A 24,306-nucleotide genomic window follows, 5' to 3' on the forward strand; every position below is an offset into this window, starting at 1 on the left:
TTTTGTAGTTCTATAAGAGAAAATTTCTCTTGGCACTGTAGTCGAATTTTCAACCCTAAGCAAGCAAAAGGGATGTAGGTGATCAAATCAGCTGCTTGCCATGTAATCCCGTTCCAGAGTTGTCAAAAAGTTTCACCACCTTTATCAGTGCTGTGTGTTTGTTCATTCAGGAAGGGGAAAGCAGTTTGCCTGCAGAGACTGCAAGAGTAAAAAAAAAAATGACTGTCCACTTTAGTTCAAGAGTTGGTTGCAGTCTCTCTCCTCCGAGTGCAACTGTTACAAATATGTTAAAAACTAAGACAGAACTTCAGTGACTTTTTCAATCGACAATGTCACCACGACCATGTTCACCATGGTCACTATTAAAGAAAAGTATCTGGTGACAAAAAGTTCGAAGTGCATATTCGGCCTTATCTGTTTTATTGAATACTTTACAAAGCATTACTATGTACGATATTAAATACAATTATTATGTCATAGATAGAACTGTTTTAATGCAATAGTATTTTTTTACAGTAAAAAGACTGTAAAAGTTTGCATATCTTTAATATATGTAGTATAACCCACGATAATGTATTATAATTAAAGTTATTGAATAATACTGAAATTAAAATAGTTGCATAGGCATCTCCAGAAATTTTTGTGGGGGGGAAGTCATTGACAAAGCTTGCTTGGTAGAAATAGTAACAACAATTACTACAATAACTAATTATTTTATAATAAATTAATGAAAATATACCAATTTTATTCCAAATTTATTATTATACAAATTGCTACTCAATGCACCAGATGAGTGCATATCCAGCATAACTGTTTACCAGTATTATTTTTACATTTCTCACAGTTAGTGCATTGAAATTCATAGTTACTATATTTTGTTATTAACTTTTACACATGTTGTTCAAGAAAAGACTTGAAAAGATACAGAAAAATTTTACCCATAAGGTTTATGTTCTCATAATAAATTATATATTTCTTACATTTTGGAAACTATAGAACAATTTATTGTTTTCACTAAATGCTATAATATGAAAATATGTATTTTCTGTAATTAACAATTTTTTTTTATGTATTGCACATTTTAGTTTGGTTATTCTTTAAAAATGCTAACTAAATGAACTTTACTTCTGTTTATTAACAGTTAAACAGTTAAGAAGTTTATGGCTTACAAAATTAGAAAATTTATATTGGTGCCATGATAATATTTTGCTGTCTCTACCATAATGTAAGTGACTGCCCTTCAAGCAAAATTGGAGATGTTCCATTTTAACTTCCTTCATAAACAATCCACGAGTCTTGTTAACAAAGCCATACGCTTCACAGGTAAAAATTAATGTACAAGTGTAGCCTACATCACAATTCTTATGCATGTCTAGATTTTGCATTTGTGAAGAAACTACACTCCATTGTGCAACAGCCACTGAGAGCAAAGGCCTGCCAAGGTGCTTTCCATTGGGTGACACACGGGTCAGCGCATCGAGTCCCATCACCGTTGCTTTCTGGCTTTCAAGACCGGAGCCCACAACCTCTCATGATGCTGGTCAGCACCGAAATGTGTAGAGCAGCCACTGAGAATCGAACCTAGAAGCACTCACACCAAAGGCAAGAGGCATTTGGCTACACGAGAACTTATTTTGTGAAGAAACTCGTGCAGAATTACCAGAGATGTTCATTTTACTCCAGTTTCACACAGCCTCGGCTTCACAATTCTTTCTGAGGCCAAGGTCGAGGCTGAAGTCCTGCCTCACAAGGCTGAATACCTCTGATAATTCTGTGCCAATAATTCATACAAAATTTGAGGAAGTCCAGGAATTCCTTATTCGTAGACACCCTGCTATTACTGAAAAGCTGAATAATACACAATTTCTTAGGAAAGTAAAATTTTTATTGTTATATCATTGAAGATGATAATTCTGAACAATCAATGCACATCCTGGAAGACAATACTGGTAGTCCCTTCATCTCAAAGGCATTAACAATTAGAACAATTATTTGAAGTAAAAACTATAGTTTCACAAGATTTAAAACAACATATTTAACTTAATACTGAATAAAAGGTGAAGTGCAGTTGAAATTGTACCATGAAATAAAAAAAAAAAGGTTTCTTTCCTTGTTCATTTTAATGAAGCTATGACCAAAATATTGTCAATGATATTTTTCCTACAAATGATGTGCATACATGAGAGCACCTTTTCTCTTTATTTATAAAATATGACTTTAAATTAAATCAGTCTGCCTCTTCTTGCAACAATTCTTCTTCATCATCAAATTCCACTTCATCATCAGCTGTTGCCTCCTGAAAAGATAAAAATAAGAAATTATTACTAAACACGACAAAAAATTTAATCACTATGATTTGAACCAAGACTGTTACTACAATGCTTTTTATCTCTAGGGGGAGGAAGAAGAAAAAGAGCAGTTTGCACTCATTTTGGTAAAACAAATTCCCCTACTTTTTCAGGTTTTAAAATAAATTTGAAGACCATTTTGTGCTACTTTAACATGCTACTAACCAAATTTTCATTAATAAACTGTACTTGCTATTCAAAAACAATAAAATAGTCAACATTCTTCAAAATAAACAAAAATGCACTATAATATATTTAGAATATATCCATCAAGAAGCCAGTTAATAAAAAAGTAATCTATTTTCATTCCCAAATCCTGGCAAGTACAAAAAAAAACAACTTTACTTTTGGATGCATCTTCAAAATTCCTAACTTCTCTGCAAATGTACATTTCATGACATTTCAGGCTTTTCAGTCTGCGATGAAAAATCTTTTAGCAAGTTAAAAGCAGATGAAAGAACTGGGAGAATGAGAAACGTGAACAATATATGTGGCAACCAACAATTCAAACACATTGTACAAAGGGAGAAGGATTAATTAGGTTACGTTGGAAAAATAAATTACACAAATCCAGAAACTGTTGATTTCAGCGTATGCTATATTACTAATATTTAAGGAAGCTTTCAGACCAAATTCACAAGCAACAAGGAAATATTAACACATGCCCCATCCAGTCCATGGGAAAGCATTCACTGTGCATATGCTACCAACAGACCAAGGCATTGTTATCCACGATATTAAGAAAACAGCCCAGTTCGACCAACATGCAAGCAACAAATGACACATGCAGCTTGCCATGTCACTTGAGTATGAAACATTGCATTAATTTCTGAAGATTAGTTTCTAAATGACATGTGAAAAATTTCCATTAACTGTATCTTAGTTCGAAAACTTAGTAAATGTTAAAAACAATATGCATATATCATCTAGGTGAAGGTCACTGAATGTAACTCTTGAAAACAACTTTAGAAGCAGAAATGTTGACAAATTTTAACCTCCCTTTGTTTTAAAAACAATCATGACTCAAAAACAATTTCCTCACTGAAAAATTGATATTACGAGGGCAACTATTTATATTTTGAGCCTTGGCAACACTGATTGAAGTTAGGAGCGATTTGACATTTGCACGGAATCGTCTGGCATTATTGACCATAACGTACTTCAAATGTTTTGTCAATAGCTTCATTTGTGTTGTTTATGTTACCTTGGAGATTGCGCGACAACAATAAAATGGAATTAACTCGTGAACATTTTCGTGCGATGATTTTTTACGATTCGACGTGGATTATCAAGACAAGAGTGCATCGATCAACTTACTTCCACATTTGGCGATGAAGCCCCATCCTTTGCCACTGTGAAACGCTGGTATAACGAATTTAATCGTGGCTGCCATTCGCTCACCGACGAGATTCGCGAAGGTCATCCAAAATCAGCTGTTGTTCAAGAAAACATTGATGCTGTGCAAAACCTAATACTGCAAGATCGTCATGTGACATACTGTGAGATTGAGGCAACCATAGGCATTAGTTCCACCAGCATATATAAAATATTACATGATCATTTAGCTGTGAGAAAGGTATGTTCTCGATGGATCCCACACAATTTGACAAAAACTCAAAAAGACGCTCGCGTCAATTGGTGCAAACAAATGCTCAATAAATACAATCGTGGTGCTTCAAAAGACGTATATAAGATTGTAACAGGTGACGAATCATGGATATATGCATATGAGCCGGAATGTAAACAGCAGTCGAGTGTGTATAGGTGTTTCAAGATGAACCCAATCCAACAAAAGTTGTTCGCGCTCGAAGAACATCGAAACAAATGGTCGCCTTTTTTTTTTTTTTCGGGAAAACTGGTCATGTGGCAACTGTGCCTTTAGAGGAACGTGTCAACTCTGAATGGTACACAACAATTTGTTTGCCAGAGGTCTTCGGTCAAATACGGAAAACAAACAAACGCCGTCGGATCATTCTTCATCAAGACAATGCCAGCTGTCACACATCTCGTCTAACAACAGACTTTATGAACAGTCAAAAAATCGAATTGATAGGTCATCCGCCGTCCTGATTTGGCACCCAATGACTTCTTCTTGTTCCCGAATGTCAAGAATAAATTGCGTGGACAACGATTTTTGTCGGCGGAAGACGCCGTTGATGCGTTCAAAAACCATATTATGGAGGTGTCTCAAGAAGACTGGAAAAACTGCTTTGACAAATGGTTTGAACGAATGCGAAAGTGTATTGACTATAAAGGAGAATACTTCGAAAAACAATAAAGCCGTTTTCAATGCCAAATTCCTGTTTTTTCATTGTTAGGCTCAAAATATAAATAGTGACCCTTGTACAAGAATGATGTTTGAAAATAAAATCCTTTTATTATTATTCCACATTTTACCAGGTGTGCCGGTTAATAATTCTTAATTTCGTCGCTGGATGGTGCTGGAAGCAAGGGTTGGTGCAGAGTCTCAACTGTTACGTCAGTGTGTTGCGGGACAGTACCTGTCAAAATGCCGTGGATGTGCAACTGAGTGCGAGTGGGTTTGTGTGGTAAACATGTCGACCTTGAAACCAAATAAGGAGCATGTGCGGCACGTCCTGCTTTTCTTGTCCAATCAAAAGAAAAACGCGAGTGAAAGCCATTGTATCCTTGTGGAAAAGTACGGTGACAATGTCCTAACACAAGATGCGTTTGTTTCAACGATTCAAAAGTGGTGATTTCGACTTGAAAGACAAAGATCGCCCGGACCAGCCGAAAAAATTCCAAGATGCCGAATTGCAAGCACTGTTGGACGAAGACGATACACAAATGGAACAACAACTGTCAGAGAAGTTAAATGTTGGTCGCCAAACCATATCTGATTAAGTGTTCATGCCATGGGAAAGATTCAGATTGGGCGACAAGACACGGAAAAGTGATTTTGCAGCACGACAACGCCTCATCACACACAGCAAAAGGCATCCGACACCATTTCTGCACTTGGCTGGGAATTCTTGCCCCACCCACCATACTCACCAGACTTAGCCCCTTCGGACTACCACTTGTTTTCATCGATGTCTCACTCACTTTCACAACAACACTTCAACAATTACGAAGATGTCGAACAATGGCTTGCTGACTGGATCACCTCAAAATGTAAACGATTTTTCTGGCAGGGCATCCACAATTTGGCGGACAGATGGGCAAAATGTATAGTTAGCGATGGCGCATACTTTGAATAAAGCATTTGTTACCTTTCTCCCCAGATACACTTGTTTTCTTTCAGATCAATTAAGAATTATTAACCGGCACACCTGGTAACTGAACTTACACAACTCAAAATGCTTGTCATACTTTTCACTATAATTACAAAGTGAAGAAAAATTTGCAAATATTGCATCAGTTATTAAACATTGGAAAATCAAGACAATTTCCAATTTGGTGAATTGTATCCAATTGTAAGTTTGTATATATTGTAGAATCAATATGTTAAAATTCATTTATTGACTCAAAGCATAGGTACTTTAATTCTTGACACCACATTTCCTGTGATTTAGAAGTTCTTTGGAAAAACAGCTTACTTGAACTGGATTTCTTCTGAATTCTAATGCATACTACTGAAGTCAGATTTATCGTAATAAATATCTAACAAGAACTCTTTCTTAAGAACAAACTCAACATTAAAGAAGCTAGTAGTTGGAATAAATGTTCATATTAGTTCTTGTAATATGGAATTTTCATGGTTATTCTTATGTGTATGTAATGCAATTGGAAAAATGAGCAATATTTTGATCAACTAAGTAGACCTCAACAGTGTTGTGGGTCAAATTCTTTGTTTACCCTAATTTGTTGCTGTTTTCACATGTGTAAAGGAAGAACAACATATCAATTTATGACTGAAGCAGCCAATTTTTCGATTTTCTATAAGTGTTAATTTTCTATAAGTAGTGTGTTAATCACAAAGAAGCTACAGAGTTAAAAACGTGTTCATGTGTTTGAAAAAGTTTTGTATGTGAAAGTTTTCTAAGTTACAAATTCCACATGCTTTACCAGATATTTATTTTAGTTGTTTTACATGATTTCTCCATTGCATTTACAGTTGTATAGATAAGAATTTTTCACAAGCAATATATTGAAAACAATAAAATACTTTCCAATAGAAAGTAATTCATTACAATTGACCAATCGGTTCCGATAGTGTGTCTAAAAACTCGTATTGGCTATCGGAACCAATTGGAAAAACATGATTTAGATGTAACATTTGAAGTATATAAGCTAGGACTGAAATAATATCAAAGCTGATAATCTTACAGATTCCCACTGATACTTGAAAATTTTAACACTTCAAATTAGTTCACAATTTATTAATTTTAATTATACGGTTTCCCATTGAAACTATATCATAGCAATATATCGGTTTTGCTTTAAAATATTCATAGTTTAACAAAAGAGATAATTACACATTAATTTCTCCCACAATGTTGGTGCAAAAATATATGCACTTTGCATAACTTCTAGGATTTTCAGACTCTGAAAGTATTGAGTAGCATCTTTGTGGACTCCAGAAAAGTATTGGGTCAGTATCAGTGATTAACCTTTTGAGTCCCAAGGCCATTTTCACATGTAACCCCCTTGGTCCCGAGCCGATTTTGAGCAAAATGCAGAGTTTCAATTAAATGAGTGTAGATCGGAGGCTAATTGCCCTAGAGAGATGAGTAATATACTGTCGTACGCGGAATGAACCAGAGATTCAGACTATATGAAATTTATGCAAATTTGGCGTATATGTGGCAGGGCCTAACTCAAAATTCCAAAATTTCAGACACAAAAATGGGGTCCATTAGACAATGCAGGGTAACCTGTGTTGCAACTTGTGCTCAAAAACAAAGGTTTCCTTCAGCGCACCTCGAAATTCCCTTTTCAACACAGATTCAACAACCAGTCTTCCTCCTTCCCCCACCCCCCTGCTTGCACCTGCACGGAAAACTTTTATTTTGACATCAGATACTGATAAACAAGCTTCCTTCGAATGTACAAGGGTCGTTCAAGGTTGACCGGGACTTTTATTTCTGCAGAGGAAATAGGTAGCAGAAGAAACACCAAACTATGTCAGTTTTTCAAAGTATTCTCCGTGCACGCCGAGGCACCATTGCCATCGTTCTGGCAGCTCCCGAATTCCTTTGGCGTAGAAAGAACTTGGTTGTTGTCGTAGCCACTGGAGGACATCGCTCCGCAGTGCTTCGTCTGTCGTGAATTTCTCCCCTCCCAGATGGTCTTTAAGGGGTGCAAACAAATGATAATTACTGGGGGCTAAATCCGGACTGTAGGGGGGATGGGGCAGAACTTCCCAGCGCATGTCGGCCAGAGTTGTTGTTGTCACATTGGCCATGTGAGGGCGGGCATTGTCATGGAGAAGAATGACATTTCCAGACAACATCCCAGGTCTTTTCTTGCGAATGGACTTTTGTACAGCACCACTCAACAATGTGGAGTAATACTGGGCATTAATCGTGCTCCCTTTGTCCCGAAAATCCACATGGATAACGCCCTTCATGTCCAAGAAGACACTTGCCATGATCTTTCCAGCGGACGGCTGCATTTTGCTTTTCTTGGGGGACGGGGAACCTTTATGCCGCCACTCCATGCTGCGTCTTTTGGTCTCTGGGGTTGAATTGTGCAACCATGTTTCATCACATGTGATGATGGATTGCAACAATTCATCACCTTCTGCTCGAAACCGATTCAGAAGCTGTTCACAGACCGTCCTGCGTGTCCACTTCTGATCGAATGTCAGCTGGCAGGGAACCCACCTTGCACAGATTTTGCGGAAGCGTAAGTGGTCGTGAATGATTGTCTCAACACTCCCGACACTGATATTCACCTTGGCAGCAATATCCCGCACTGTTACTCGCCGGTTCTCAAGAATCATTTGCTCAACATGTGTGATATTCACTGGTGTGACTGCAGTCGGGCGAATGTGTCTATGCGCTTCATTTGTCACCAGCTCCCATCCTTTGCGAAACTGCTCACACCATTCGTACACTCTTGTCCGCGACATCGTTTGTTCACCATACTGTGCTTGCAATCGTCTGAAAATCTCAGCTGGTTTCACTTTCTCCTTCACGAGAAATTTGATTACACACTGCTGCTCCACAGCCACAGACACACTGCTTGCCGCCATGTTTGCTGCAACTGCTGCGCATGCACGAAATACGTCATGCCGGGCGCTAGTTACTCGCGAAGGAATACATTACGTCACCTGCACGTTTCATCATGATCCAGCTATTCATCGATTTTTTACGTACGAAAATCCCGGTCAACCTTGAACGACCCTTGTAGTTACCAGGCGGGAGTGAAAAGCATTGCTTTAGAACAACAAAGCCGGTCTCCCTTTGTCGGCAAAAATTTTCCCTTGAAAAGAGATGCAAATCAGAAGTCCCTTTTTCCTGCCTTTTCCCCTCCATTTTCATGAAGAAAAAAAAAGTGCAAGAAACATTTCTGTTAAATACATGTGTTATTAACAATATATATACATAAAAAAATTGAAATTCTAGCCAAAAATAGAAAAGTTATAACGTAAAAACTACGACCTTGACACAGCATCTCGATCGAGATGCTTGGAACAGCGAGGGTTACATTTGGGTATTTCGACCGAGATGCTTGGGACGAAAAAGGTTAAATCTCAGCTGATACTTTCTGATACCAACATTGGCTCTTGCAGCAGTGAACATTTTGTTGTTGTTGCTGCTTTTGCAGAATAATCTAGGTTCCTGATAAAACCAAGGGAAAAAAAAACAAACAATAATGCAATTTCTACTTACTTGGTATTGTTGGTATTCTGAAACTAAGTCATTCATATTGGACTCTGCTTCTGTGAATTCCATTTCGTCCATGCCCTCACCAGTGTACCAATGCAAGAAAGCCTTACGACGGAACATGGCAGTGAATTGCTCAGATATTCGTTTAAATATCTCTTGGATTGCTGTAGAGTTTCCTATGAAAGTAGCTGACATCTTCAGGCCACGAGGGGGAATGTCACAAACTGCCACCTTTATGTTGTTAGGAATCCATTCAACAAAGTAGCTGCAAGAATACATAATAGCATGATTAATGTCAAGGATTACATTTAGTACTTAGAAAAATGTCAATTGATAATGTCTTATACAGTATTTCATGGAGCAGAGCTTATACTAACATCCATGGTGGAATTTTAAATTTAATAGGTAATGTGAGCCGATTAAACTATTGTAATAATCTAGACACCAGTGAAAGCAAACCATGTGAAGATACACATGAATGCTCTAGAACAGTGTTTCTCAACCACCAGGCCACAGCCCAGTACCATGCCCTAGGCTTCAATTACACTGGGCCACGAGAGGTTCTCCTGAAGGAAGTGCAACTTGCAGCCAGAGCTTGCAACCACCTGGAAAAAGAGCCTTTCGTTTGGGGTTCACCAGCTATAAAGAGGACATTCTATCTCACCAGTGCTGGTGATAAATCAAAGCTGCTGAGAGGGAACTGTCACATGTGCAGCCTCCAAATCTGAATTACAACTGTGGGTCCATTCTTGAATTAGGGCTGGAAGGGTGAAGCAATTTGCAGCCAGAGCTGGCAACAGCTTTTTGTTTGATTTTCAACTGTGATAAAGAGATAATATTTTTGTGGTGGTGAGCGATCAAACCATATAACCTGAATTTAGTTAGCACAACAATTTTCATTAACAAGTGGAAATATTTTGTGATTATAATTGGAATTTTTCGGTCCAAAATGGAACGTTCCAATGAAAATCACAACTTATGAAATTAATTTAATGATATTGGCCAGAGGAAACTAAAAGATTCAATTAGATCCAGTTATTGTCAACTAATTTAAACCAAATTTTATATTTGACAAGCCTATTAATTTCAAGAGTAAATATTAAATAACGTATAAAGTTAAAAATTACAAAGCTATTTACGAGTAAAATTGTTGGAATTGGCACATAGACTTTCATAAAATTATTTTCCGGGCCACGGGCTCGCAAACGTTGAGAACCACTGCTCTAGAAGGAATTTGAAGCAGATGTACTTCTTCAGAATTGTGAATATGACAACAGCTTCTCTAAAGAAGAGGAAACTTCGAAAATGGCTTTGCTGGTGTCAGCCCAAGGTCTGGCTGAGCCTTAAATTCTAACTGATACTTATATTACTGGTATTGGCTCAGCCTGTATATTTTGTCAGAAATACTTAACATTGCCTTTTAGAAATACAGATGCATAGCTTATTAAATATTTCATGAGAACTGTTGCTCAACCCGTGATTGAACAAGAATTCTCGATACTTGGCAATCTCTGTTTTCACAAGACTTTCTAATTATGCCAATTGATAGAACAAATTCAAAATGAAGTAGATAGAAGGTTAGGCATGATGAGAATGAATGGAATAGATGAAGAAACATACGAAAAGAAACATTACCCTTACCCTGGACTCAACCAAGGACCACTAGGTTTGAAGCATGGAGGTTGGCCATTTTAAAGAAAAAACATCTTGTGATACACAAGGGGTATATAACAACATACTGGTAGGTCATTTATTGACCAGAGGCACCATTTTTAGTTTTGAAAACTAATTGTGGAACATTGCAGACTAGTAACAAACCAAGATTTTCAGACAGATATTGAAAGCAAGGAGACAAGCACCAAGCTCCTTTACCTAAATTTTCATATAAGTTTGTTTATTATGTATATATGACTTTTAGTGTCCAATATGATCTACTACACTATGTACCTTTTCAAATTTCATTCTAATAATGGCAGTTATAATATTCAAAATTCACATTGAGTTAGCAATTGTGTCATACGTACATATGCTTTCAGAGATTATTTACCTGGAATTTTTGTTTTGTACATTGAGCATTTGTTCATCTACTTCCTTCATTGACATAATTCCCCTAAAGATGGCAGCAACTGTAAGATACCTTCCATGTCTTGGATCGCAGGCAGCCATCATATTCTTGGCATCAAACATCTGAAAAAGATTACTAGTTTAAAATTTCTTAATGTTTACTTAAATACATATTTAAGTTGTGCTAAAAGTTTTTTTTCAACCCTGGTGCACTGCCTGAATTAGTTTATATACAATTTTTATATACCAGGTGATTCAAAAGTCTTTGTACATAGGAAATAAAGTATGCACTTCTTGCATTTCTTGACAAAGGAACATCGATGCCCATGGCAAGACTTGAACCCAAGATTGTCGATGGAGAGATCGGTGCTCATTTCTTGCTGGTAGCATGTGAAACTACTCTTAAAACCTGAAGATTATTCTCAAACTACTATCCGCATCAAAATGCATAATTGCAAATTCAATGAAATTGTAACAGGAAGTTTATGTATATGTAATACATTTGATCCAAATCCAGAAGTTTGTCGTCTCTCTCTCAAGTGTGACAAAAGATATAAATTATTGTTTACCACTCCTAATATGGTAAATGCACATGTTGCATATGGTGAGATGCGGCCAATCTCAGACTTTGCAAGCTGCAGGTGACTTCCAGTGTTGGGAAGTGTGTCCCTTTGGTCCAATCCAAAGCATTGCGGCAGTGTAAAATAATGAATAAACAATTTGTCATATTATGAATGAAAGTAATTTTCTTTGTGTACTGTAGTTTTTGTTACATTTTCTAGCTTTTATCCAATCTTTACACGAATGCCATTTTCTCAGTATCATTTTATATCGCTAATTTAAACAGAGAAAATGCAACCATGAGCACAATTTGATGAAGTCTATGAAAGATCTTACCAAATATTCAAACCGATGACTTCTGATTTCACAGTCTCTGTATAAAAAGTAACATGCCTGCGATGTACAGAAAACAAAGTAAAACAGAATGAAAAGTGAACATAAGGGTTGTTATGGATGTGTGCAAGTTCAGGCAATAACAGCCCAGTACACAAGTGTGTTAAAAAAAAAAAAAAAACTGCATTAGTCAATTACAGCATCTCAACAACGCTTCCTGAGCAAACCATTTGTTTAGTAAATCGAAACTTTCTACCACTTTCCACGTCAAAGTTGCTGGTTGGATGCAGAGTTTAAAGGGCACGCGGTGGCATGTGGCAACAAAGTGCACTAGCTTGTAGTAACAAGACTGAAAACCCACGAGGCAAGAAAAACAATTCTGTCCATTTTCAATTCATACAATGTGAAAAGATATGGATATTTGATTTTTATTCCACACTCATCATTGGGCTGACCATTACAGAGATCGCGACATTGTTATTAAGCATTAATTGCGGCAGTTCCACAGATGATAGCAACATTATAGATGGCAGAGATATTTCCAAATAAACAAGTTTCAATCACAAGAAATTTCATATTTTTAAGACAGGTTTACAAGAAGTTACAAACAACTAAATTCAACTTATATTAAAAAAAATACCAAAAAAAAAAAAAAAAAAAAAAAAAAAACACTTTTACAAACATTTTTGTCTAAATAGAGAACAGACAAGAGTTAAAAATCACTTTTGTCATGCTTTTGTCTAAAAGCAGACACTTCTGGCTTTCCAATGAGGTATATTTGACTTATTTCCTCCCATGGAGTACAATTTTACAAGCACGTAAACAGAGGACTCAATATTTTTGATGCAGATAGTAGTACAAACCAGATGTTTCTTGCCCTGTGTGTGGAGACTTTTGAAAGACTGTGCCATTCACACTACTAAAAGACACTTACACACACAAATACACAAATAGAATAAAATGACATTATTATTATTGAAATACAGTAGAGCGTCGATTATCCGAAGTAATTGGGGGACATGGGTGTTCGGAAAACTGGTTTGTTCGGATAATCGAACTGTACATGTTTATTTGCCAAAAAGAAGTACTGTACAGTAAATTTATTCATAAAAACAGGCATCTCTTTAAGTATGTATTACAAAGTAACGTACAAAGGCAACTTTAGTAGGAATATATAGTATGTGGTACAGTTTATTAAACAAAAATATGTACATATTACATACGCATTTTACATGAACAATACACACAGTACACAAAATTAACGTTTAAAAAAATCCTTTATTTTGGTCTGTCTAAGCAAGCCTACACGCTTACGAGCAGCTAAGTCACGTACTTTTTTCATTACAGATATCTGAAAGTGAGCGAGTACACAGTTCGGTTAAGCGGTCGTTCAGTTGACCGACGTTCGGATAATCGACGCTCTACTGTATATAGTTTCTCTACAGCTTTGTAGCAATATACCTTATAATAGTAAAGGGTGGGCCATCTGGTGGTTTCTTTTTAAAGTACATGTCATTTTGTCACTGACAGCTCATTTGCGTTCAAAACCTTGACAGAAACACAGTAGCATATCTCCGCGGTAGAAAATTAATAGTTTTATGCTGGAACAATGGTGGGAAATATTGAAAACTTATTTCCAAAGTGAGTGCTGTGTTGCCAAAAAAAGTGAATGTTGAAAAGAAATTTCAGACAAAATAATGCACCAACTGCACCTGCTGTACGGAAGTTCGTGAGAGTGACATGCTAAGTGATAACACAAGCTATCCTTGTGTTCGTCCAGTGTGCTCAGTCCAGAATATTGCTGCTGTTGCCGAAAGTGCACGCCGAAACCAGAGAACCTTAACTTGTGGCAGATCTCAGCAACTGAACATAAGCTGCACTAGCCTCAGGAGAATTCTGCATAAAGACATTGGATTATTCGCTTACAAGGTGCAAATGACCACCCACTTTGTTATCACTTCTCTGTGTGGGCTTTACAGCAGCTAAAACATGATGTCGATTTTGCTCAAAAATAATATTTTCGGATGAGGCTCATTTCCATCTGGTCCGCTGTCAACAAGCAAAACTGCCGTATTTGGGGCTCTGAAAACCCACACGTCATCGTAGGGAGGCCACTGCATCCTCCACGTTCGACTGTTTGGTGTGGTTTATGCAGTGGCGGCATTATTGGCACATTTTTCTTCGAGGATGACGATGGCAACAACGTCACGGTCAACGGAGGCATGATAACAGATTTATTTTTTCCAGCAATTGCGACTTAAGATGTGGGCGAGCTTTGGTTCCAGCAGGATGGTGCTATGTGCCACACAAGCCATCCAACAATCGCTCTTTTGTGCACTCAGTTCAATGAGCATGTAATCAGCCATTTTGGTGATGTTGTCTGGCCTCCGTGAAACTTCGATTTCACGCCATTGGACTTTTTTTGTGGGGTACTGTTGTTAAAGATCGATGATATGCTGACAATCCAGAAATGATTCAGGCACTTAAGCACAATATTGATCATGCTATTCGTGCAATAGCCACAAACCATTGATAATGTCCTACAAAACTGGGTTGCCAGGATGGGCTACTGCCAAACAAGCTACGGCAGCCATTCGAATGAAATTATATTTCATAACTAATCGGAAGGTGTACTCTTGTCAATAAAGCAACAAACTTTGAAAAATATTGCATAGTGTTTATTTTATCGCACTTTTACAAAGAAACCAGCCGATGGCCCACCCTATACATATTGTACGGATAGTATAACAGTACATAATATTACATTTATATATTTAATATATTTATATATTAACATGAAAAATATAGAACATATTATTCATGTTAAAAGCTGTATTTAATTCATTACACTAATATTTGTTGATATACAGGGTGTTTCTAAAGGTCGTTTACAACGCTTGGGAGGTGATTCCTCACACGAAAACAAGCAAAAAGTCTAAGTTCCATTTTTACGACTGAGGCTTCGTTTCCGAAATAGGAGCCTCGCAAAAGGTGACAAAGTGAACGTCACACCTAACTGGGACGAATACTATCACAGATAGAGAGGCGGTTCCAAGGGAATCATAAAGGAATCGTATGTGCTCAGTCCGGAAGTCACTATGAAAAGTTCACTGCACGCATGCGCAATGGAGTCCTCAAAGGAATTGGGGATTTCCAGCAACAACAATGCATGGAAAAGGTATGTAACGCAGCAAGAAGGACCGTGACAATGAGAAATGCGTTCAAGACAACACATCCCGACCTCAAACATCAAAACATGACCACCGAACACAAAATCCGAAAAGTTGAGCACGGTTGCATACCCCAGTTACACGCGAGGAATGAACGAATCATGTCATGTGGCATACGAGAGACAGGAGGAGGGAAAGAAAAACACAATATCAGATGATTGCGACAACGTGTATTTTTACACGCGACAACTACGTAATATCCCCCCCCCCCCACACACACACACAACAAACAACAAATGCTACAATATCTTACGCACAGACAGTCCGTGTCACTGTACACCAACTGAAGATGTCACTTTCACCACACAAAGGGGGTGGGGAGCAATACCAAAAGTGTTCGCACGCGATCATTGTGACGTAAAAGAGACCAGTTTTGGAAGCGCTGCACAGGCAAGTCTGGCTCTCGTAGTCTACGTTTGACCTTCATGACTGCTGTTCCCGCGAGATGAGCTCGAAGGGTTGGTTCTCTCCGGCAGTCGTCCCAATCGTGTTGCAGGTGCTGGGATATGATCAGCAGTTCGCTCTAGGTTGTCATACGCATTGAAGAGTACTAGTATGTTGCATTGAAAGAAGTTGACGTGGTGGAGTGGGCAAGTCAAGTATCGCAACAATTGGTCTGTGGTGTTCGTACGGTGATACGGCCAATTTGTGCAGTGTGCCAGTGTTAAACAAAAACAATACTTTGCAGTTCCAGCTCCCTATTACACAGATGGCTGCGTATACGACCCAGCAGCTAGCAGACATGCATCTCATGTATGGGGAGGCACGTGGTAATAGCCGTGAGGCAAGGCGTCTTTATGGAGAACGCTTTCCACATAGACGTTTACCGTCTCACACCTTCTTTCAGGTAGTGGACAGTCGACTGCGTGAAACAGGGTCAGTGTTACCACCGCGACAAGAAGTTGGAAGACCCCGAAGTGTACGCACACATCAGTTTGCAGAAGATGTGTTAACAGCGGTCGCAGAACATCCTGGCACCAGTACGCGAGTGCTCGCTCGGGCACGAAACACGTCTCATGTGAATGTTTGGCGAGTGTTGTCAGATGAAGGAATGCACCCTTTTAAACTGCAGAAAGTACAAGAACTGTTACCTCGTGACTTTCGCCCTCGTATGGAGTTTTGCCAATGGTTGTTGCATCAGCTGGACACAAACCCTCACTTCGGGGCAAACGTATTGTGGACAGATGAAGCCATTTTCACCAGGATGGATGTCTTCAATAGTAGAAACAGTCATGTATGGGACTTTGACAACCCACATGCACTTTTTGTGGCCCATCACCAGCACAGGTTTTCAGTGAATGTGTGGTGCGGGATAGTACATGATCATTTAATTGGACCATACATTCTCCCTGTTCGCCTGAATGGTCGCACGTATCATGCATTTCTTAGTGAGGTTCTGCCTGAACTGTTGGAGACCGTACCTTTGGCACTGCGGCAAGAAATGTGGTACCAACACGATGGTGCACCAGCTCATTTCGATCGTAATGTACATTTCCTGCATGACGTGTTTCGCAATAGGTTCATTGGTAGGGATGAGCCTGTGCCTTGGCCACCGAGGTCGCCAGATCTCAACCCTCTCGATTTTTTCTTCTGGGGAGAAATGAAAACCCTCGTATACGACACACCTGTCACATCAGCTGAGGACCTCGTTGCTCGCATCAACGTCGCCGCCGCGATGGTAGCAGATACACCTGGCTTGTTTGCTCGTACTCGACAATCCTTGATTCGTCGCTGTCATCTCTGCGTAGAAGTAAACGGCAGACATTTTGAAAACCGTCTGTGATTATTGCCCTCGGCAAATACCAGTGAGAACACTTTTGGTATTGCTCCCCACCCCCTTTGTGTGGTGAAAGTGACATCTTCAGTTGGTGTACAGTGACACGGACTGTCTGTGCGTAAGATATTGTAGCATTTGTTGTTTGTTGTGTGTGTGTGTGGGGGGGGATATTACGCAGTTGTCGCGTGTAAAAATACACGTTGTCGCAATCATCTGATATTGTGTTTTTCTTTCCCTCCTCCTGTCTCTCGTATGCCACATGACATGATTCGTTCATTCCTCGCGTGTAACTGGGGTATGCAACCGTGCTCAACTTTTCGGATTTTGTGTTCGGTGGTCATGTTTTGATGTTTGAGGTCGGGATGTGTTGTCTTGAACGCATTTCTCATTGTCACGGTCCTTCTTGCTGCGTTACATACCTTTTCCATGCATTGTTGTTGCTGGAAATCCCCAATTCCTTTGAGGACTCCATTGCGCATGCGTGCAGTGAACTTTTCATAGTGACTTCCGGACTGAGCACATACGATTCCTTTATGATTCCCTTGGAACCGCCTCTCTATCTGTGATAGTATTCGTCCCAGTTAGGTGTGACGTTCACTTTGTCACCTTTTGCGAGGCTCCTATTTCGGAAACGAAGCCTCAGTCGTAAAAATGGAACTTAGACTTTTTGCTTGTTTTCGTGTGAGGAATCACCTCCCAAGCGTTGTAAACGACCTTTAGAAACACCCTGTATATTAAGGATGGGTCGATATGAAATTTTGGCCGATACCGATAAAGTAACGATGTAAAATTTAACGATACCGATAACCGATATTCTACCGATCTGATATAAAATTAGAAATGGTCCTTGAAGAACCTGAAAGGTTCATTGACCTCCTTAATAAATGTGTGTTTCAAGGTGACTGCAGTGAAAAAGAAATTGCATATTTAGAAATTAGTGCATGGAGATTATCCATAAAAATTACAACTAAATGGCAGAATTTTGCACTAAATTATCAGATATTTATTGATACATCGGATCGGTAAAATAATCGGTAATTTTACCGATAAAGCAAAACACCGACATGCCTATATCGGCCAATACCGATAGAGTACCGATTAATCGGTCCCATCCCTAATATATATACTTTTAACTTATGAGTGATTAAATATGTTTTAAACTGATTTTCCAATGACTTTGTACTTCAGGAACAAGAACATTGTGGAAAAATTGATAAACTTACAATGACACTTAAGTAAAAAAATATTTAACAACTTTTATGACCCAGCAGACAGAGTTATTGGAGCTGTCACTAAACAAGCCTGACAGAGAATGACAAAAATCTGACATCATTGTCAGATCTCTCTTGCCTTTCCCTAAAACTGAGTGAATTTTACTGTAGCTCTTAGTGTGTATTTGTATTCTTGTTATTTAAAATTTCCTTTCTGCCACTTTTGGTTAATCACGTTGATAAAGGCGAGCGATAATTATATGAAATTGATATGATGCCAGAGGCTGGGTTTGAATCCTGACCTAGGCAGGTGAGTGTTAAGCCAACAGTAGCAAATATTTAAAACATTGTTAGTTGTTCTTGATAATATACTAGTACACACTGCCAGTTTCACAATTGTCAGATGTGTCATCAATTGCTTTGATGGTATATGAGAGCATGAAATGATACTTGCATCATGAACAAGCCTAATTTTAAGATCTAATATAAATATTTTAGGGATGGGACCGATTAATCGGTACTCTATCGGTATCGGCCGATATAGGCATTATGGTGTATCGGTTTATCGGTAAAATTACCGATTATTTTACCGATCTGATATATCGATAAATATTTGATAATTTATTGCAAAATTCTGCCATTTTGTTGTAATTTTTATGGATAATCTCCATGCCCTACTTTCTAAAAAAAAGTAAATGTCTAAATATGCAACTTCTCTTGCACTGTAGTCACTTTGAAACACACATTTTTTAAGGAGGTCAATGAACGTTTCAGGTTCTTCAAGGACCATTTCTAATTTTGTATCGGATCGGTAGAATATCGGTTATCGGTATCGGCCAAAATTTCATATCGGCCCATCCCTAAAATATTTCTTACAGTATTAAAATATTTTTTTTATTGAAAGGGAGGGGGGGTAAAATCATTAGTCAGATGAAATATTTCCCCTGGCACCCTCCCACTACCACCTTTTCTGTTCACATTCATTATACTTTCTTACCTGCTGTGTCAACTCAGGAACTGTTAAGGCACGATATTGCTGGCAGCCACGAGCTGTGAGAGGTGCAAAACCTGGCATGAAGAAGTGAAGGCGAGGGAATGGAACCATGTTGACAGCAAGTTTACGCAAATCTGCATTCAGCTGCCCAGGGAATCTTAAGCACGTTGTAACACCAGACATAGTTACCTGAGAATAAAAATGAAAACTTGATTATGCAGTCAACTTGGAATGTAGTGGACTCTGTTGTGTTGAACAGTCTGCTATAGTGAACCTAAATCACTAGTCCTGATCCACATATACAAATTTTGTTTACAATGAACCCTTAAATTTAAATAAAAAAAATAGCATTGTTAACACCACAGAGACAATACAATACTTCAAAACAAACCTTCTCATATTGGCCTGCTGAAATGGAACCAAGAACATGGGCAAAGGTGCGCCGCACCCTATGGCCAAGTGGTTAGCACATCATGCTGCGACACCAAGGGTCCCGGGTTCGAATCCTGCACAGACTTGGTTGTTTGTGAATGTTCATTCATCAATTTCATCATTTCATCACTCATCCACATCTTCGCAAATTAGCCAAGAGGCACGAAACGCGAAGTAAAATAAACTAAATCAATCATGGGCAAAGGTATGCAGGTGTGACTCATGGTGATAATGAAACACTATTTGAGAGGGATGCACCATGCTCATCAATTGAGTTAGAAGTTTTGAAAAGGAGCATTAAGATGTCTAAGAGTAGTGTTTTATTTGGATAAAACAAATACAGGATGCGGCAGCATTCATAGTGTAATTTAAAGTCTCAATCATATGTGAAAAGAAGTATTTTTATTGAGTGACCTTAGTACCTAATTGTACAGAAGGGAATACCATTTACCAGTTATGTTTGAATATGAACCCTGGCAAATGGGTACAGCGGCGCAACGCACATCATCTCCATTGCTCATTCTAACATGTGTATCAGGATACTAGTAACAACATCTCTGATGTGACCTTTCAGTTCCAAAATCGTAGCAGGACATAGTTGGAATACTTCTTGCTTAAGAAAACTCTGAGTAGGCCATGGGATTTCACAATAATTAAAAATAACTTTCTGTGGAAAGGTCTGTCGCAAGAGACCCACCACACAGCACAGAGTAACAACAAACAACATCTCAAGCACAGTCTAGTGCAAATGGCAATCAATGCACAGTACGAGGGTTGCTGGAAGAGTCTCTGCAAATTAGCACTAGTGTTCCGCTATTATAAAAATCTGAAGAATAGACCTTTTTTATGTTTAAATTAGCTTTGATTGTTAGTTTATTTTTCACAGCAGTTTGAAGAAGTAGTTTCGTGTGAGAAATGGAAATTTCTCGTGAACACTTTCGGGCAATTATTCTTTACGATTTCAAATATAGTTTAACACCGAAACAATGTATCGAGTGACTTCATTTGGCTTTTGGAGATGAAGCACCATCCAACAATTGGTTTTCTGAATTCCAGCGTGGTCGCACATTTCTCAGCGATGAATTTCGTGAAGGTTATCCATCCACATCTTTTGTTGCCAGTAATGTTGATGGTGTGCGTGAAATGATTGAGAGATATCGGCATGTGGAATACAGCGAGATTCAGGCATCCTTGAACATTGACATCAAAGCAATACATACAATTTTGCATGGTCATCTGAACGTACGGAAACTTTCCAAGTTGTTGGATCCCACACAACTTGACCGAAGCTCAAAAACAGGCTCGTGTAAATTGGTGTAAAGAAATGCTCAAAAAATTCAACCGAGGCAAGTCAAATTTGGTGTACTACATCATTACAGGGGATGAAACTTAGATCTATTCATACGAACCTCAAACTAACAGCAATCCATTGTTTGGGGGTTTCAAAGTGAGCCGAAACCAACAAAAGTTGTTCATTCGAGGAGTGCTGCCAAGCAAATGATTGCTTGTTTCTGCAGTTATGCAGGACAAGTGGCAACAATAGCTGGTCATCAATGAATTGCGTAAAACAAACCCATATCATTGCATTATTCTTCACAATGACAATGCCAGTTCCCATCACAGCAAACTATTGATTTTTTTGTCCAGTAAAAATGTTGAATTAACGACTCATTGTCTATACTCACCTGATTTATCACCTAATGACTTCTTTTTGTTCCCACACATGAAAAATAAGATGTGTGGCGAGCGATTTGGGTTGCCTGAAGCAGCTTTTGACGCATTCCGAACAGCGGTTACAGAGTGGAAAAAATGCTTTCAAAATTGGTTTGAGCGTATGCAAAAGTGTATCCATCTTAAGGGTGAATACTTTGAAAAACAATAAAGTCATTCCCAGAATTCCACATGTCTTTTTTCATATTGATTGCAGAAACTTTTCCAGCAGCCCTCGTATAACGACACTGTTGCTAGCATCATTGTCATTTCCTAATCAAATTATGCTATGAACACTGCCACTTCCTGTAAAATTTGTAACAACTGAGCATGGTCTCTCAAGCACACATTCAAGCGTTCATGTTGGATTCAAAGATAAAAATATAAAAATATAATTAAAAAATACTATTTTGCTTTTCGAATTCACTACTTACAGACACAAGATGATTTAGGTCGCCATATGTTGGAGATGTGAGTTTCAACGTTCGGAAGCAGATATCATACAAGGCCTCGTTGTCGATGCAGAATGTTTCGTCTGTGTTTTCCACCAACTGATGCACTGACAGGGTTGCATTGTAAGGTTCAACAACTGTTTCAGACACCTGCAAAATACACAATAAAGGGTTAATATTTAACAAAATGCAAATCCTGTTTATTCTCTTACCTTTGTAACAGTGGTAGAAACAGAAGTTGAAAGGTGGGGGAAAAAAACTATTTCTAATTCAAGTTCCTCCAATTTATGTTCATCAAAAACAGTTCTCATGGAACTCCAAATTGATCAAAAACTTTCATTTTGTTATCACATCTATGCACAGATATTTAAGTTAAATGCAAGGAATAAATACAAAGAATGAAAGTTAGAACATTTTGCATTTCTATGCATATATCAGGCTTCAAACTAGGGGCACTATTTAGATACTAATGCAGAACATTTAGACACTGAAGCTTAAAATTTAGTTTGCCAAATATGATTCAATAGCAAAAGCTCTGATGACAAAATAAAAAATAAAAAATCAGAACATTTCACAAGTTAATATCACACACAGAATAAAATTAACGCAATCTTAAATTACTTTATTAAATTTATCTTTGAATTGCAATGTACCTATCTTATTTTTTATCAAGTAAAACTTGTGATCAACATAATGGTTTTCATATCTGCCAATAAGACATCAATAACAGATAACAGTGTAAAGAACACAACTGATTGGAGCTGCAAAGCTAGAGTCCTGGATTTGAACGCTGTATAACATATCAATCTTTAACATATTTTTGTGTGTGTGTGTGTGTGAGAGAGGAGGGGGGGCATGTGTGAATGTGAATGTGTAGTGGATGAAAGAAAGGAGGGTCACAAGGGCGGACATTAAAAATGTTAAGGAAACGCTCACCAGACACTGGAAATCTTTAAATTTTTGTGGCCACAGGCACTAATATATGCAGGATTTCGTTCAGAGCAGGCTGGAAGCAAAGGTGGACATTACATAGCTGCATTCTAGGGGATGAGCATTACCAGGGCCGGATGAAGGTGGGTGCTATTGATGCTGCAGCATTAGGCCCATTCCTGAAATAGGCCCAGATGAAAACAGACGAGAATTTTCCGAAAGCTGAACAGTTTTCTTTTGCTATATTAACCTGAAAATACATTTTAGAATTAAATTTGGAGCCCCAATTTCGGACGCCTAGACACAGTGTTACTTATTATACAGTTACTATTATTCCTTGCGCTGTGACGTAACTATAACGTCGTTGTGTTTATTGTTCACTGAAGATTTCAAGCATCAGAATTTAGTCTTAATCCAGCCCTGGGCATTACTATAAAATATTCATAATTACCTTAGTTGTTCAAAGACAAAAATGGTAATCAAGGTCATTTTAAGGTGGGTTTGCATTTACCAATTTGGTTTTCCTGCTGAGTTCTTGACTGGCTTCATTTGAAAATTTTGATTTTTCAAAATTTCTGGAGGGGCTGCAGCCCCATCAACTCCCTCCCTGCATACACCAGTGGCAACGGACCACATTTTCAGGCATAGGTAAAAGATGGTGGAATAAGCGTTGGACCTGTAATGTTGTGCCAGGTCAAGAGAGAAGATAAATTTGACATGAAAAAACACAGTTCTCTCATCAGGCTTGTCAAAATGTGACAGGCAGGGAAGGAATTGAACTTTGTTGGAGATGGGATTTGTGTTGAAAAGTTACAGAATGGCCTTATTCAAGCCAGGGAGTGTGGTCGCACTCATTGCACATGATATGGGCTAGATCAATTGCATTTGTGTCTAATTTTGAATACAAAGGAATTAACACATACTTATATCTATTAAAATAGAAAAACAATAATGTAGAGTAGACAAATGTAAATACAATACTACTTAGGGAAAGTTACAAAGTAATGTGATGTAATACTAATTTAAAATTATGTGCAAAATTGAAAATGTGACCTAAGTAATCTTCTGTACCATAAAACAAATGTTTCATTTTGTTTTACTGTGGTTCTAAATTTAGATGGATTGTGATTCTTGAAATCTTCTGGCAACTTGTAACATAGTTTTACACCTTGAAATTCTAGACCACTTTGTGTTTCACATGTGCGGACAGTTGACAGATGGAGGGAGTCATGCATACGAGTGCTGTACTTGTGTGTATCCATATTTTTTGAGGATATTTCCGAATTTATGTGTTTCTAGTATGTACATGCATGGAAGAGGTAATATGTAGAGGTACATATTTTTGGTAAATAAAAAAGCAAAATTTTGGTACAAAAAGAGTAAATTTTGGGTTCAAAAGCGGTAAATAAAATAAAATTTCTGTGTTATAGCTGTGAAAATGGATCAAAAACAGTATATAAAATTACA

The 24,306-nt window shown here is 38.1% G+C and overlaps 1 protein-coding gene across 1 annotated transcript in view; it reads right to left on the reverse strand.

Annotated features, from left to right (window-relative positions):
- Positions 1 to 1,863: 1,863 nt before the first annotated feature.
- LOC145987813 (tubulin beta-1 chain-like) overlaps positions 1,864 to 24,306 on the reverse strand; it is a 111,700-nt gene continuing 89,257 nt past the window's right edge. The window contains exons 5-9 of the mRNA XM_083122534.1: positions 21,892 to 22,059; positions 19,319 to 19,504; positions 11,193 to 11,332; positions 9,149 to 9,410; positions 1,864 to 2,296 (exon numbers count right to left, since the gene is read on the reverse strand). Coding sequence (XP_082978660.1) covers positions 2,228 to 2,296; positions 9,149 to 9,410; positions 11,193 to 11,332; positions 19,319 to 19,504; positions 21,892 to 22,059 — 825 coding nt within the window. The 3' untranslated portion in view covers positions 1,864 to 2,227. The remainder of the gene's footprint in view (positions 2,297 to 9,148; positions 9,411 to 11,192; positions 11,333 to 19,318; positions 19,505 to 21,891; positions 22,060 to 24,306) is intronic.

Source organism: Lepisma saccharinum, chromosome 5 (genome assembly GCF_977018435.1).
Source record: "Lepisma saccharinum chromosome 5, izLepSacc3.1, whole genome shotgun sequence".
In the NCBI taxonomy this organism is placed as follows: Eukaryota; Metazoa; Arthropoda; class Insecta; order Zygentoma; family Lepismatidae; genus Lepisma; species Lepisma saccharinum.